At 38.4% G+C, this 13619-nt stretch overlaps 1 protein-coding gene across 1 annotated transcript; it reads right to left on the bottom strand.

Moving 5' to 3' along the window:
- Window positions 1-4690: 4690 nt before the first annotated feature.
- Window positions 4691-7394, bottom strand: LOC122667446 (probable LRR receptor-like serine/threonine-protein kinase At3g47570). Its single transcript, XM_043863716.1, has 2 exons — window positions 5885-7394; window positions 4691-5123 (listed from the first exon to the last, which is right to left on the bottom strand). Exons 1-2 carry the CDS (start codon window positions 7392-7394, stop codon window positions 4711-4713), a joined length of 1923 nt encoding a protein of 640 aa, XP_043719651.1. The 3' UTR covers window positions 4691-4710.
- Window positions 7395-13619: the final 6225 nt, after the last annotated feature.

The raw sequence follows: 13619 nt of genomic DNA, 5'->3' as shown, positions 1-13619 counted from the left end.
CCCTCCTCTCATGTTTCCGTTCGATAGAGTCTTGATCTCCCATTTAATAACAAATTTGCCATTATCTTGTCTAAATAAATTGTTATTCATTCGGGTGGGTCGTCCATACTCCATAGTCATCTATAAACTATAATCATTGTTATCGAACCCTAATCTTCTATAATAAAAAAAAGGGAAAGTTTTCGTACACATAGCCGTATATGTGAGAAGGTGGGAGTTTCAAAGCATTAATTAATGGGTGGGGGTTTATGACTTCTCCAACTTTATGTAAGCGTATATAAAAATCTTTCTCCATAAGAAAATATACAATAATAATCAATTCAATCCAATGTTACGTGTACATGTATTTGAATAAGAAATTAAAACATGGGATAAAGTTCTCTGCACCGGGGGCACAGGGTGCGCTCAGACACATGGGGGGTGGGCGAACTAACCGCCCCACCCCACCCTTGTCTCGCCCCATGTGTCTAAGTGCAACCTGCGCCAACCTGCGCCCTGATGCACTCTTGGGCATAGAACGTCGACCCTTAAAACATATACAAAATTATAACCTTACACTTATTATAAGAAAACATATACCATTAACCTTAAATTCAAAGTTAAGTTTACATCTATTTCAATAAAAAACTTTAAAGAGAAAGAAGTTGTTTCAATAAAGAATTAAAAAATCGTTTAAAACCATTTAAAGCCGGCTAAAACAAAGAGTCGATGAAACTGAAACCATTGAAGCCGAAATCGGACCGTTTAACACACATATTCAGAAGTATGGGAAAAATCGTGTTTTTATTATTTTTTGGACTGTTATCGGTTGCTTATTGGGTTATATTGGTTTGGATTTGGTTTCAACCCGATTTTCTAATGTCGATTTGGTGTCTTATCGATTTCGGTGCAGTATGGTTTTGCAAAACCTCATTCCGAAGCTGATCCAATCAACTTCATTTCAGTTCGGTCTGGTTTCATCGGTTCAAGCTAGGATTTGACACCCCTAATCTATTGTTGTCGTAATGACAAGACGAGCTTAGTTGGTGGTTAGTCGTCTTGGCACCTAGGCAATCAATCGTGTTGTGGAAAAAAAAGGGGGGTTTTTTTGTAAAACAAAAAACCCTAGGACCAAGTTTCCCTCCACCCGCGGTGAATGGGATCCCATTCACCGTGGGGTGGAAGAGGGCAGGAATGGATATCGGGAGGGTATTTTGGAACATACCAAAAGCCTAAGAGGGGTTTATGAACCCTAGTTTGGTGGGTGAACCGTCCTCTATGGGTGGAGGGAAACTTAGTCCATAAACTTATGTCTTATTAATAAGGCAAAAGATTTTCTTCAATCGTTGGTTGGGGGACAGAGGAGATGTGTAATTACACTTTTGCCCCCACCCCCATTCAATGATTGAAATGCACAACTATGTATATACACAGTCACGCTTAAAAATTGAGTCCTGATTTTAATTTTATGGGGGAAATTTTTTTTTTTTTTGGGAAAAGGAGGTATCTGGCCTTTGGCCGACTAAATCCCTCAGGGCTTGTGTACGACCCCACAACACACACGAACAGAGAGATACTGGGGCCCCCATGTTCACCAGGGAGTTTCCTCTCAGACGAGTGGCCCCAAGGGGGGAGGCGGAGTCGAACTCAGGACCTTCAGCTTCCTTAGGCCTCGTCTCTTGCCAACTGCGCTGCCCCTTGGGGTTTTTTATAGGGAAACTTGTGTGTGAATAATGAATTCTTTCCCTATCACATATAAATAGGATAAATAACACTTAAGGTACCTAACATTTTTAGAAATTGTAGCTTTAAATACCTGATGTTTCATAAATTGTGTTTGAGATTTTTATTTTTTTTTTGGTGAAAGTGTTTGAGTTACTTAAACCAGATTAAGATTAACCAGGTTACTAAATTTTTTTGTTCATTTCTAATTATACCCTTATAAATTATTTTTTAAACTAAAAATGGGAACCACATAACCGCCTTTAAAATAAAAATGGGACCCACATTCATATTTTTTTTGTTAATATTGTGTGACATTAACCTAATTGTTACAGGAATCCATTCTAATAGACATGAATGCTTCAATTGGTTTGGGAAATTTGGGAAATAGGCTTTGTAAAATGGATGACACTGACTGTGGGATGAGTGGCTCAATAGAAATGAAAAATTAAAAACATAAAAAACCTCTTTGGTTGGTAGGAAAATTGAATCCATGAAAAATTATTGAATGCTTCTAAGAAATAATTCAGAAAGTAAGATACCAAAATATGGACCCTGATCTTCTACGGCGCGCTGCCCGTAGCGGTGAGAGCAGCGCACAAATGAGGTGATGTGCAATGACCGCCTTACCCCCGCTTGGACAGGGGTAAGGCGGTCATTGCACGTCGCCTTATCAGTGCGCCGCTCTCGCCGCTACTGGCAGGCGTGCCGTAGAAAATCTCGATTCCCAAAATATATAATTGAGTTAGAAAAAACGAAATATTTTATCTCTCCCCCCCTCCCCCTTTGCGGAGTCAGACCATGGGTAATGATGAAAAACCCCAAAAAAATAGAAATTAAAAATTCCTTCTCCTTGGGAAATAGCTTCATTATATTTTTATCATCCTCACCATCATCGTGTAGGTAAGCTTTCTTTCTCCTATTTATGCCGACAAATAAATAGATCACGAAAAAGCAAACCACATAGATTCCTTGAACTTTCTAGTTTTTCTTAGGAGGTTGACACAACATCATCCTATGAAACACCGATGGAAGCCCTTGGTTGCGTCCCCGTCACCTTGGCAGCCAGCAAGAACAGGCTTCACTTGCTCAACAATTCTTAGCTTCTCCAAGCTCTCTAAGCTCTGTAATCCTCGGAGTTGCAGGGGTGGGGGTAGGGGCAGGGGCAGAAGTCAGGGATGGGGATGAGGAGTTGCAGAGGTCAGGGATGAGGGCTGATCCGAGAGTTAAGGGGGGGGGGGGGGGGGGGAGGCGTTGCAAAGGAGTCATAGACCGAGAGGGGAAAGGAGTATAGATATGGTGAAATCACATCATTAGTCCTATTATATTGTAACATCATCGTATGAAGAGTAATAAAAAAATTTGTTATAAATTTTAGGGGGAAGTTTTCATACACGGCCGTTTCAAGCATCCACGGTCGGTCGGTCGTGTCCCCTCTCACAAAGAGTTGGAAAAGTCATAAACCCCCACCCATTAATTAATGTCTTGAAACTCCCACCCTCTCACAGACATGATTTACACAATTGTGTATGAAAACTTTCCCCTAAATTTTATTTGTAACTTGCTTGTTTACAAATAGACATACCTTTTAAAACAAAACCTAGATATTAAAGTCACAATGAAAAAAATATAATTGCACAATGGTCATTAAAACATAAAAAAGAAAGAAACGAAGAAGAGACTGCACTCTAAGTAAGTTAATAAAAAAAATTTGAAATGCAAACACTTGTGAATAAAGATACCCATGGTTTCTCAAAGTAAGGGGAAAGTCCTACAAGCAAGATGGCACGTGAAGAAACTTGACAAAATATATTTATTTTGGGTATAGAATATTCATTGCAAAATATTAATTTCATTGTAAGAAACAAGAATAGGACACAAGCATTACACATCAAACTCCCACTACAACAGTTGGTAGCTTCATAGGACATTAAACATGTAAACTTGACAAACATAATGTTCCGAGCCTCCCAATTATTTCCTCATGGTGCATACTTAAAAACACGCTCATGTAATATCCTAGATCACTCCCACATATCTAGCAAGATAGAAAAAAGAACACATGGTAATTATTGGAATTGTTCTTGTTGTAGCCAATGTTCTAGCTGCCTTCAATCTGTCTTTGTACTTTCAACTGGCTATCTTCTCAACGCCCATGGGAGACAATCCTAGCCACACAAAAAAGAGCTTCCTCATATCATGAGATGACTAAAAACTTCTTACATTTTTCATGTCACTAAGCCTAGAAACATGGGTCTCATTTAACTTTGTGAAAGAAATGATGTTGCCTATGCAAACTATCAGCTGAATATACTTTCCCCTGGATTGGGCATAAGGTGACCATGATACTAATCGAAGGTTAATAAAACAAATCATATGCGACTTTTCTTCATATTTTCAAATTGTTAAACAAAGAAAACACCTTAGAGGAGCTTAGATGCTAAAAATTGCATGTTCTAGGGATAGTCTCTTGCACACCACATTCAATGGAGGGAAAACATCAAATGAGTATTTCTATTAATTCTACCTATAAAACGTCATTTATCAAAATGCACTTTTCTTTTTACTTACTCAACTACATGCAATGGTTATCTCTAAACAAGTTTTTCAAAGAATTTTCTATCCATTTAGAGCTTTAAAAGAAGAATAAGAAGAAAGAAATAAATAAATAAAGACATGGGAGAAAAAGCAAGAATCAACTTCTCTTCTTAATTGATAATTATCTGAAACTTAGAACTTCATGTTGAAAACAATATGAAACTTTTTGATTTCTGACCTAGGCCTTAGTTGAAGAGCTAAGGAATATAATACTAACAATACTAAAACCTAAAAAAGACTACATTGATCCCTTAATGTCCCATTTAATTGCAATTGATATCCAAATTAATAAGATTAAAAGTATAATTAACTCAAACAGAAGAAAAGAGTTTCAGCTTCATTAACAAGTACAACAAACTCATTTTTTTAAGGAAATGATGACTTACCAATATTCATAGCCCTTATTATAGTTCATCTTTCTCGGTGAATGCCAATTCCTAGATAAATGTCCCTGATCATATGTAATTCTTTTACCACATCATTTATGTCCATTCGATCAAATGGTGATTCAGTTGAGCAGGCAACTCCAATTCTAATAACTGAGTTAAGGCACTGTTGCACTCTATCCTTCGTGCATCTTCGACTTCCAGTGATGTCTGTTACAGTTGTTACTGCATTTTCTTCATCTTCTTCTATGGAGAGAAGTGATGGGTCGACGACTGCCATCACTCCATCATGCAAAGCTATCTCAGCATAATAGTGAAGATTAAAGTTATCTTTGAACATTTCATGAGTAGGCCGCTTCCCTGTGAATATCTCTAATAAGAGAATCCCATAACTGTAGACATCTCCATGCGTTGAAACGTCGACACCTGCACCATACTCTGTAATTTATGCATCTTAGGTTAGTACTTTATAACTAGTGAGAATAGGAGCAAAATCTATTAGTCTCAACTGGAAGAATAACATGACATGGAAAAATAACTAGCGAGAATAGGGGCAAAGTCTATTGGTCTCAACTTTATGACTAACATAACATGACATACATCTCAAGAGAGGTTACGGTACCTTCAAATTCTTTCTTATAGTGCTCATACAAGAAACATAGGATCCTCTAACATCAATAGTTGTGGATCTAATACAACAGGTCATTTGATGACATGATATCCAAGTAATTTGATTTTATGACTATAACGTGACATGTGGCCACATTCATCTATGTACAAGAAATATATAGTACAAACCCCTACACAAACTAAATGCATAATTTTTTAGAAAACCATAGTTTGTAGCCTATGGTATTCAAGGTAGGATTTGATTACAAAAAGGGAATATGCAGTTAAACACTTAAACCTTTGGTGTAGATAGATATTAAAGAGACTCAAAATATCATCTAATAAGCATCATACCTTCTTAATATTTTAAAATTATTTCTTTTCAATTGTTTGAGATAGTAAACTTACTTTTCTTTAGGAAGGGGCTAAGATATCATAAATGTATATGAAAATAATAATTACCCCTTAAGGTTTTGCAATAGAATAGGTAAGATGACCAATAATAGATTCATCGTTTTAAGGTAAACCAAGACACAACTTTCAAAAGAAGAGGGCAAATTTATATTAGATCAATAAAAGAGGTACATTACCTGGTGCAATGTATCCAATAGATCCCTTTATTTCAATTGAGCTCGTGTGATTTTGAGATCTACTTGTGGCTTTTGAAAGAATTCTTGATATCCCAAAATCACCCAAATGTGCAGTCAAATCACCATCCAGAAGAATATTGCTTGGCTTTAGATCACAATGAATAATCTGCGTATGACAATGGTGGTGAAGATAATCCAATGCTATTGCCATATCAATTGCAATATTCAATCTTTGAACAAGGTTTAAATGCCTTTGTTCATCTTGTATGCTATTTGTATGTGGATGTAACCACCTCTCCAAATTTCCACAGGGCATGAACTCATATACTAAAGCCTTGAAATCATTGCCTTCGAAATCTATACTTGAGCAAGATGTTAAGATTTTTACAAGATTACGATGTCTGATGTTTCTAAGGGATTCACATTCAGCCATGAAACTCTTGGAAGCACCTCTTTGTTTAATATTGAGTACCTTTACTGCAACAATAGTTTCTCCGGAATTGAGAACTCCTTTGTACACAGAACCAAAACCCCCCACTCCAATCAAATTTGCAGAAGAAAATCCATCGGTAGCTTTAAGGAGTTGGGCATAAGAGATCTTAAGATGACGACCCTCGATAAAAAATGAAGTGGAATCTTTCTTTCTATTTCTTCTGCGGTAGATAATGAAAAAGAATGTCATAGAAATCAAACATAGAGAGGCCCCACAACCACATATGATGACTATCAACTTGAAAACATGATGTCTGCCATCTTCTTTTGACTTTTGAGTTTGGCATGCAAGCAAATGAAGTTCTGGTATACCTCCACAAAGCTTATTGTTTCCAATGACTGAAATTGCACTCAAATTTCTAAATACTCCATTCGTTGATACCTCACCCTCAAAATGATTAAATGATAAATTTAACTTTTGTAACAACTTAAATGTACCCAAATATTTTGGGATAAAACCAGATAAGTTGTTATGTGAAAGATCTAAATCTTGAAGGCCTCTTAGAGAACTCAAAGACAATGGTATGGATCCTTGAAATAAGTTACTCCCCATAAAAAGGTGCTCCAGGCTTGTACAAGCACCAAGGGTGCTAGGGATTTTCCCAGACAATATATTCTTAGAAACGTCTAGAATTTCAAGAGTGGAAAGTCGACCCACTTCCAAAGGTAAAGACCCAAAAAAAGAATTTATACTCAAGTTCAACTCTACTAACATGGAAAGATCAAATATCTCTTTGGGGATGATATCGTTGAAAGAATTACCGGAAAGTTCCAAGTTTAACAAATATTTGCAATTTCCAAGACTTGAAGGTATTTTACCTTGCAAGCGATTATCACCTAAATAGAGCTCAATCAATAGTGTCAAGTTACCAAGAGAAGAAGGGATTGACCCTGTGAATCTGTTTCCATATAAACTCAATCCCTGTAGCATTTGAAGTCTCCCAATCGAAGTTGGAATACTTCCTTGTAGTAAGTTTTCAGATAGGCCCAAGAATTGTAAGCCTACAAGGTTCCCCATCTCTACTGGGATATATCCAGATATTTGATTTCTATCAAGAGAGAGCTCTCTCAATTGGATCGATAAGTTTGCTATTGAGTTGGGGAGCACACCACCAAACCTATTAGCCCCAAGCTCCAAAAGTGTCAAACTACTACAGTTGGTCAATGTGTTGACAAAATTCATATCATCATCATCAACCTCTCTACTTCCAAAATGATTCCCAGCCAATGAAAGCATAAACAGTTTTGATAGGCCTCCAAATTGAATAGCCACTTTCCCGGTGAGACTGTTTTCGGAAACAAAAAGTTGTTCGAGTTTCGACAAATTAGACACAGAAATTGGAATTGATCCATGAAACTGGTTTCCTGAAACTGAAAGCCAATGCAGATTAGGAAGACTGAAGCCTAAATTTGATGGAAGACTCCCTTCAAGTAGATTATCTGCGACGTCAAAAATACCGAGTGAGGAAAGATTATATAAAGTGGGTGGGATAGTACCAGACAACTTATTTTCAGCAAGCGCCAGAATCATTAACATCGTCATTTGACCAAAACCATCTGGAATACTTCCACTAAAATCATTGGCTGCTGCGGAAATGGTTTCAAGGAATGAAAGATTTCCCAAGGAAGGTGGAATCTGTCCTATCAATGTGTTGTGATGGATTACAAGGACTTGAAGCTTCGACAAATTACCAAACTCTACTGGAATTTTCCCCCCAATATTGTTGAAACCTAAACGGAGTACTATAAGGTTGGAACATCGTGATATGTTGGATGGGATTTCCCCTTCAAATGAATTGTTATGTAATAGTAAATAACGAAGCTTAAACAGAAAGCTTACTTCACGAGGGATTTCACCATGGAAGCTGTTGTTTTGGAGCGAAATTTCTTGAAGGAAACTTAGGTTTCCTATTTCTGGAGCCATGGATCCCACCAACCCACTGGATGGTAAACGCAAGGCTCTGACTCTGTTTGGATGCCGGCGACCACCACATATAACTCCTGGCCACTTGCAAAAGGGGACAGAGTCATTCCAAGAACTCACAACGTAAAAAGGATCTTTGGTTATGTGAGACTTGAAGGCCAATAAGGCTTGTCGATCTGTTCCATTTGCCACCAAGCTCACGCAGCTGCTGCACCAGAGAAGAAGAAGAAGAAGAACGGAATTAACAGTGGAAATGGACAGAAACACCAACGTATAACCCATCAATCAAGCTTTGGAGGTGGAGAAGTTGGAGTAGCAGGAGGCAGAACTCTGGAAGAGTTGGGATTTATGAACTGGAGCAGTATAATCTCATTATTGCAATTTAGGCACGAAACTAATAAGAAGACAAATCCTCGAGGATAAACAAAACCTACTAGCTATCCCACCCACAAGGTCATGATGAAAGAGTAAAGACAAAGGACTTGAGACTCGAGACTTGAGACTTGAGACCCTCTTATTATCCTTAAGAGGACGAAGTCCACAGATAAGAAGATAGAACTTAGTGGGTGGATTGCCAACTAACAATCCACTCAAACCCAAAGGCTTCACAAATCACACCTGTGACATATCTCAATCCGCATTCACACTTGCATTTCAACATAAAAATTGATTGCCAAACTCAAATTTAATTCCTCACAAGTATGATTGATTGGGGCGTACCCCAGAATTGACATAGAAGACGCATCCCGGCCACATTGTCTAGAATTTGGATCCTCTGCTGCCGAGCGGCCCTGACACAAGGTTACGTGTAATGTTTGCCTTACCCCTGTCCAAACGCCTTGTCCGAGTGGGGGTAAGGGGATAATTGCACGTAGCCCTGTGTCTGGACAGCAAGGTCTTGCCGGGCAGCTCGGCAGTAGAGGATCTGGATCTGTCCCACCATCATTATGTCTAAATTAAATCATTTTCGATTTCAATGTGGATAATTTCTCTTCTTTGCTTTTACAAATTGGAATGTAGACTTTGTTTAGTTAAGAACTATTTAATCATAATATTTTGTTGAAGTATCAAAATAAATAGATATTGTTATGATCATAGGTAGATGGGTTATTGTGTTGGGTTAGTCTGTTAGGGTCAGTTGGGTAACTAGAAGATAAATGGTTGTTATAAATTGAGGAACGTAGGTTTTATAGAAGTATCCAAGAATTAATCAAAATCTCTTTTTTTATCTCTGTTCTAGGAGGTCACCACCCTCGAAGTGGTATTTTTCCTTTTTTATGTTATTGGGTTCGTATTAGATATCATTTTGAAATTTCATATTTAAATTTGTTATCGGAGGAAGTTATCCTTGACATCACGGTGAGGGGACCGTAACCAACCCCCTAGGTGATAACCTATAGACGCTGATCGAAAGCCTTGGTCAACGGATTCTCCCTTAACTATGGCTGAAGAAAAAACTCGATCCTTAATTTGATTTCTCCAGATTCTCTATGGGCTTTACTCCTTAAGAATCTGTATTTTAGGAATATTACTCTTCTGGATCCAGATTATAATTTCAAGAGCGGATCTTGGATTTAGAACAACATTAAAAAAAAAAAAAATTACCTTGTTAAAGAAAATGGTTTGTTGCAATATTTGTGATGGGAAGCAAGTCTCCATCTAGTCTGCTGTGACTTATACCGTGAAAACAACAGTCAATTTTGCTACTTGGTGACCCATTTCAATTAGTTAGTCTTTTATGATGGAGACAAAATGAGGCAACTAAGTCAATTAATAATGAAATTGTGACATAAAAGTCAATTCACTTTGTGACTTATACCGTGAAAATGATGAAAGAAACCAAATGAGGCTCTGAGTATCTAACGCAAATTAAAGTCCTTGTTGGTGTGCTTCTTTATGCAGCTTACCCATAGACCCTTCTCCCATCAATTAATAATGACACTGTCACATAAAAGTCAATTTACTTTTGTGACTTATAATCAATCCGTCTACTTAGTGACCCACTTCTATTAATAATTTTATTTGAAAGATAGTTGGCAAAGTAAGGTAGGCCTTTGGATGCTGAAATGGTTAGTTTTTCTCTAATTTCATGTAGATAAAAATATTTCAATGCTTTTGTATCTTATAAAAATGATGACCTAAAAGGAATACCATTGCTGAATTAAACATACTGGTCAGATAGCTGCTGGGATAGGGGTTCAATGATGGAGGGCCATTGTGTAAAATCTTATTGGGGTTTTTCACATAAACCCTAATCGTATCTCATACAAAAATTAGAATACGAATCAAATAAGTATCGGTGAATGGATGCGTACCTTGCACCGTAATATGTTAGAGATGATTCGATGCAATTTTCAATGATCTTCTCCTTACTGGTTCTGGATCTTTCATAGCACCTTAGACCTCATTGTTTGCTTTCTAATTTTTGTGGTAAAGTGGAGAAGAATGGAATGAGTGTTGTGGGGACCTAAAATAGAGTATATATAATACTGTCTTAACCCTAAAACCCTAAACCACAATGGGTTGGACCAACATGTTAAACTGGAGTGTTGCGTCAAGAACTGGTTGCTAACCATGGGTCGGTCATGCACAAAAAATAGTTATCACAAGAGTGACCAGACTGAGCCAGCATTGGACACTCTGATACTTAAGTCAGCGCTCTAAGCAACAGATAATTGAGAATGGATTCGGATAATCAGTGATGAACGTTACCCACGCATTTATAAGCACGGGGGCGAGTGAGTTCCGATGAAGATGGGAGTGTCCTGGTTGGAGAGGAATCCCACCTAGAGAGGAGTCCTAGTCGTGATCTGAGGCGACGTGGCGCCCTTATCGGTCAAGTGGATAAGACCCCTTATGCGTTACGCCTTCGCTGTCGAAGACGTAGCACGTTATTTGCGGAGCCGTTACACGTCTTTCATGGGATATGTAGGAGGTGGTTGATGAAATTGACTTTATGGATGGTCAGTTCGGATCTCATCTCTTCTATCTCGTGCCGATTTTTAGGCTTGGGCTCTGGTGACGTGATCGATATTAATGGTTGTTCCTATGGTGCCCGGTCTTTTAAGAGGCGTACAAGTCTGACCCTTATGGTGGCGATTCCCATCCTTTGGTCACTTTCCACCAAGGTTCGATCACGGTGGTCAGCGGGGCATACCACATGTCATCCTTGGATTGGCCTATCAATTTATGATTTATTATGGAGAGTGAATCAAACCGATCCGTGTAAGTTGATTCTCACCAACTATTCAATCTAGATAATTAATTTAGCCCCAAAATGTTATACATTGACGACAAGGAATAGCCGTCATGCGGCTCATGCCCAATCCGGATAGCCGCCGCGATAGGCGTTCAATCATGGAGGGCCATTGACCACAAGGAATAGCTGTCATGCCCAGTCCGGCTAAGATTTTTGAGTCTATCTTTCTTGGGGAAGTGAATCTCTCTCTCTCTATATGTAGTTATAGAAATCTAGAGCGAGGAAGTGAATCTCTCTCTCTATCCGATGTGAAAGTAATAGCCTTATATAATCAAAGTGCCTATGGTACCAGGTCATATTTGGTCATTCGAAGCTCATGTAGAGGCACCTATGGCAGGATCCGTCGTCTTCGCAGGAATACCGGGTTTTAAGATTCTCAATACCCTTGTTTCCCAAAACTTTATACTCCTAGTGTGACTGCTAAGTGAGCAAAACTGAAAGGCTATCTCTTGGTTAATTAAGGTGTATGTGGAATAGGAAACTTGTTTCAATGTAGGCAGCCATTTACCAAGCAATGCTCATGGAATTGGGTTCAATACAGTTTCACAAACCATGGGAAACATCTATTGTCAAGATGGAAACAAAGACTTTAAATGTGTGAAATGGTTTATCTAAAATTTTTGAAACCATATGTATTCAATTATTATTGGGTAATTTACACATACCACCCCTGAGGTTTGACGAAAGGATAATTTTACCCTCCAGTTTTGAAAAATTCTGCGTACCCCCCTAAGGTTTGCAAACAGTAACAAATAAGCCCAATCTGTCAGTTCATAATTATCAATGTTAAAAATAAGAGGTGAACTGACAAAATTACCCTTGCAAAAAAAAAAAAAAAAAAAACCTGCAACTCATCTTTCCCAATCGATTTGGAGAAGATGAGTTGCAAGTTTCAAAACCCTTTCAACCCTTAAGGAATTTAGGGTTTCAAATTGGGAAGAAATCCCAAATGGTAATAGAACCTGAGCATTCTCCAGAAACCCCTTCACCAAATTTTTGTTCAACCAACCATGATCAAGGGTTTTGAAATAATTTGAAACCCTATCATTTGGGAGGGCATGCATTTTTGGGGTTAGGACGTCGAACAAAGTCACGACCTCAACGAAGAAGACGACATCCATTAGTTAGGGTTCAATTTGGTTTAGGGAGAGAGCTTAGAGTTCAAAAGTAGGAGAAATCGTGGATCAGTTCGGTGGAGGAGATTAGGGTTTAGGGAGGAAGAGAGCTCTAGTTTCAGATCGGTTGGATTTAATCAAAAACAAATCATCAAAGAACTAGAGAAACCATATATATCTCTCAATTCATCAACACCGACAACCTTTGTTCCCTTTAGGGTTGCAAGTTTGGCCCTGTCGACCTAAACCCGCCCTGAGCCCGAACAGGGCCTGGGCCAAGATTTTTGGTCCTGAGGGTGGGTTAGGGCCAGAAATTCTTGGCCCTGAGTCAGGGTCGGGTCGGGTCGGGTCAGGGTTGAGACCTCAGGCTCAATCCGACCCTGATTTTGACCCTAATTTTTTACCTTGATTTTGGCCCTGAAGAAATTTTTTTATCTATTAAAAATAGAGTTATTATTTAGGAAAATTTACGAAACACCCCCTAAAAATGGGTAGAAACTCAGATCACCCCCTCTACACTAACGGAATTAGTCTGCTGTTACTTATTGATGTAAAAAGACTATTTTACCCTTGTATTAAATCATTAGAATTAAATTTACAATACTACCCTTTCCTTCATTTTCAATCTAATTTCATCCTCTTCCTCACACCTGTAAGTTCACCGTAGAGAAGGAAAAACAACAAAAAAACCAAGAGACAACGGTCTCCATTGGAAAATTTTGGGGTTTTCAAAATTCTAACCCCTGCTCTAACCCCGATTCAAAGGAAGAGGAAGGCATTGGAGACAGTGGCTGCTTCAACACACTTGACGACGTGTCATCCGTCTCATTGACATTTCTGCGAATACATGGAGCACGGCACTGTAGGTGGTCCCCGATTTCCCACTCCTAGTTGGAAACGAAAGAACAACTAACGGAGTTGGAATTGGGTTTCGAGAGAAAAAAA

The sequence above is a fragment of the Telopea speciosissima genome, chromosome 7 (assembly GCF_018873765.1).
Source record: "Telopea speciosissima isolate NSW1024214 ecotype Mountain lineage chromosome 7, Tspe_v1, whole genome shotgun sequence".
NCBI classification, from domain to species: Eukaryota; Viridiplantae; Streptophyta; class Magnoliopsida; order Proteales; family Proteaceae; genus Telopea; species Telopea speciosissima.
Note: the sequence above shows the minus strand (reverse complement) of the source record. Positions and strands in the feature narration are given on the sequence as shown.

Coding starts and splice junctions, on each gene's coding strand:
- LOC122667446 (XM_043863716.1), bottom strand. CDS start 7,394: ATGGGGAACCTTGTAGGCTTACAATTCTTGGGCCTATCTGAAAACTTA. Junction 5,124..5,884: donor TATTGGATACATTGCACCAG/GTAATGTACCTC, acceptor CATAAATTACAG/AGTATGGTGCAGGTGTCGAC.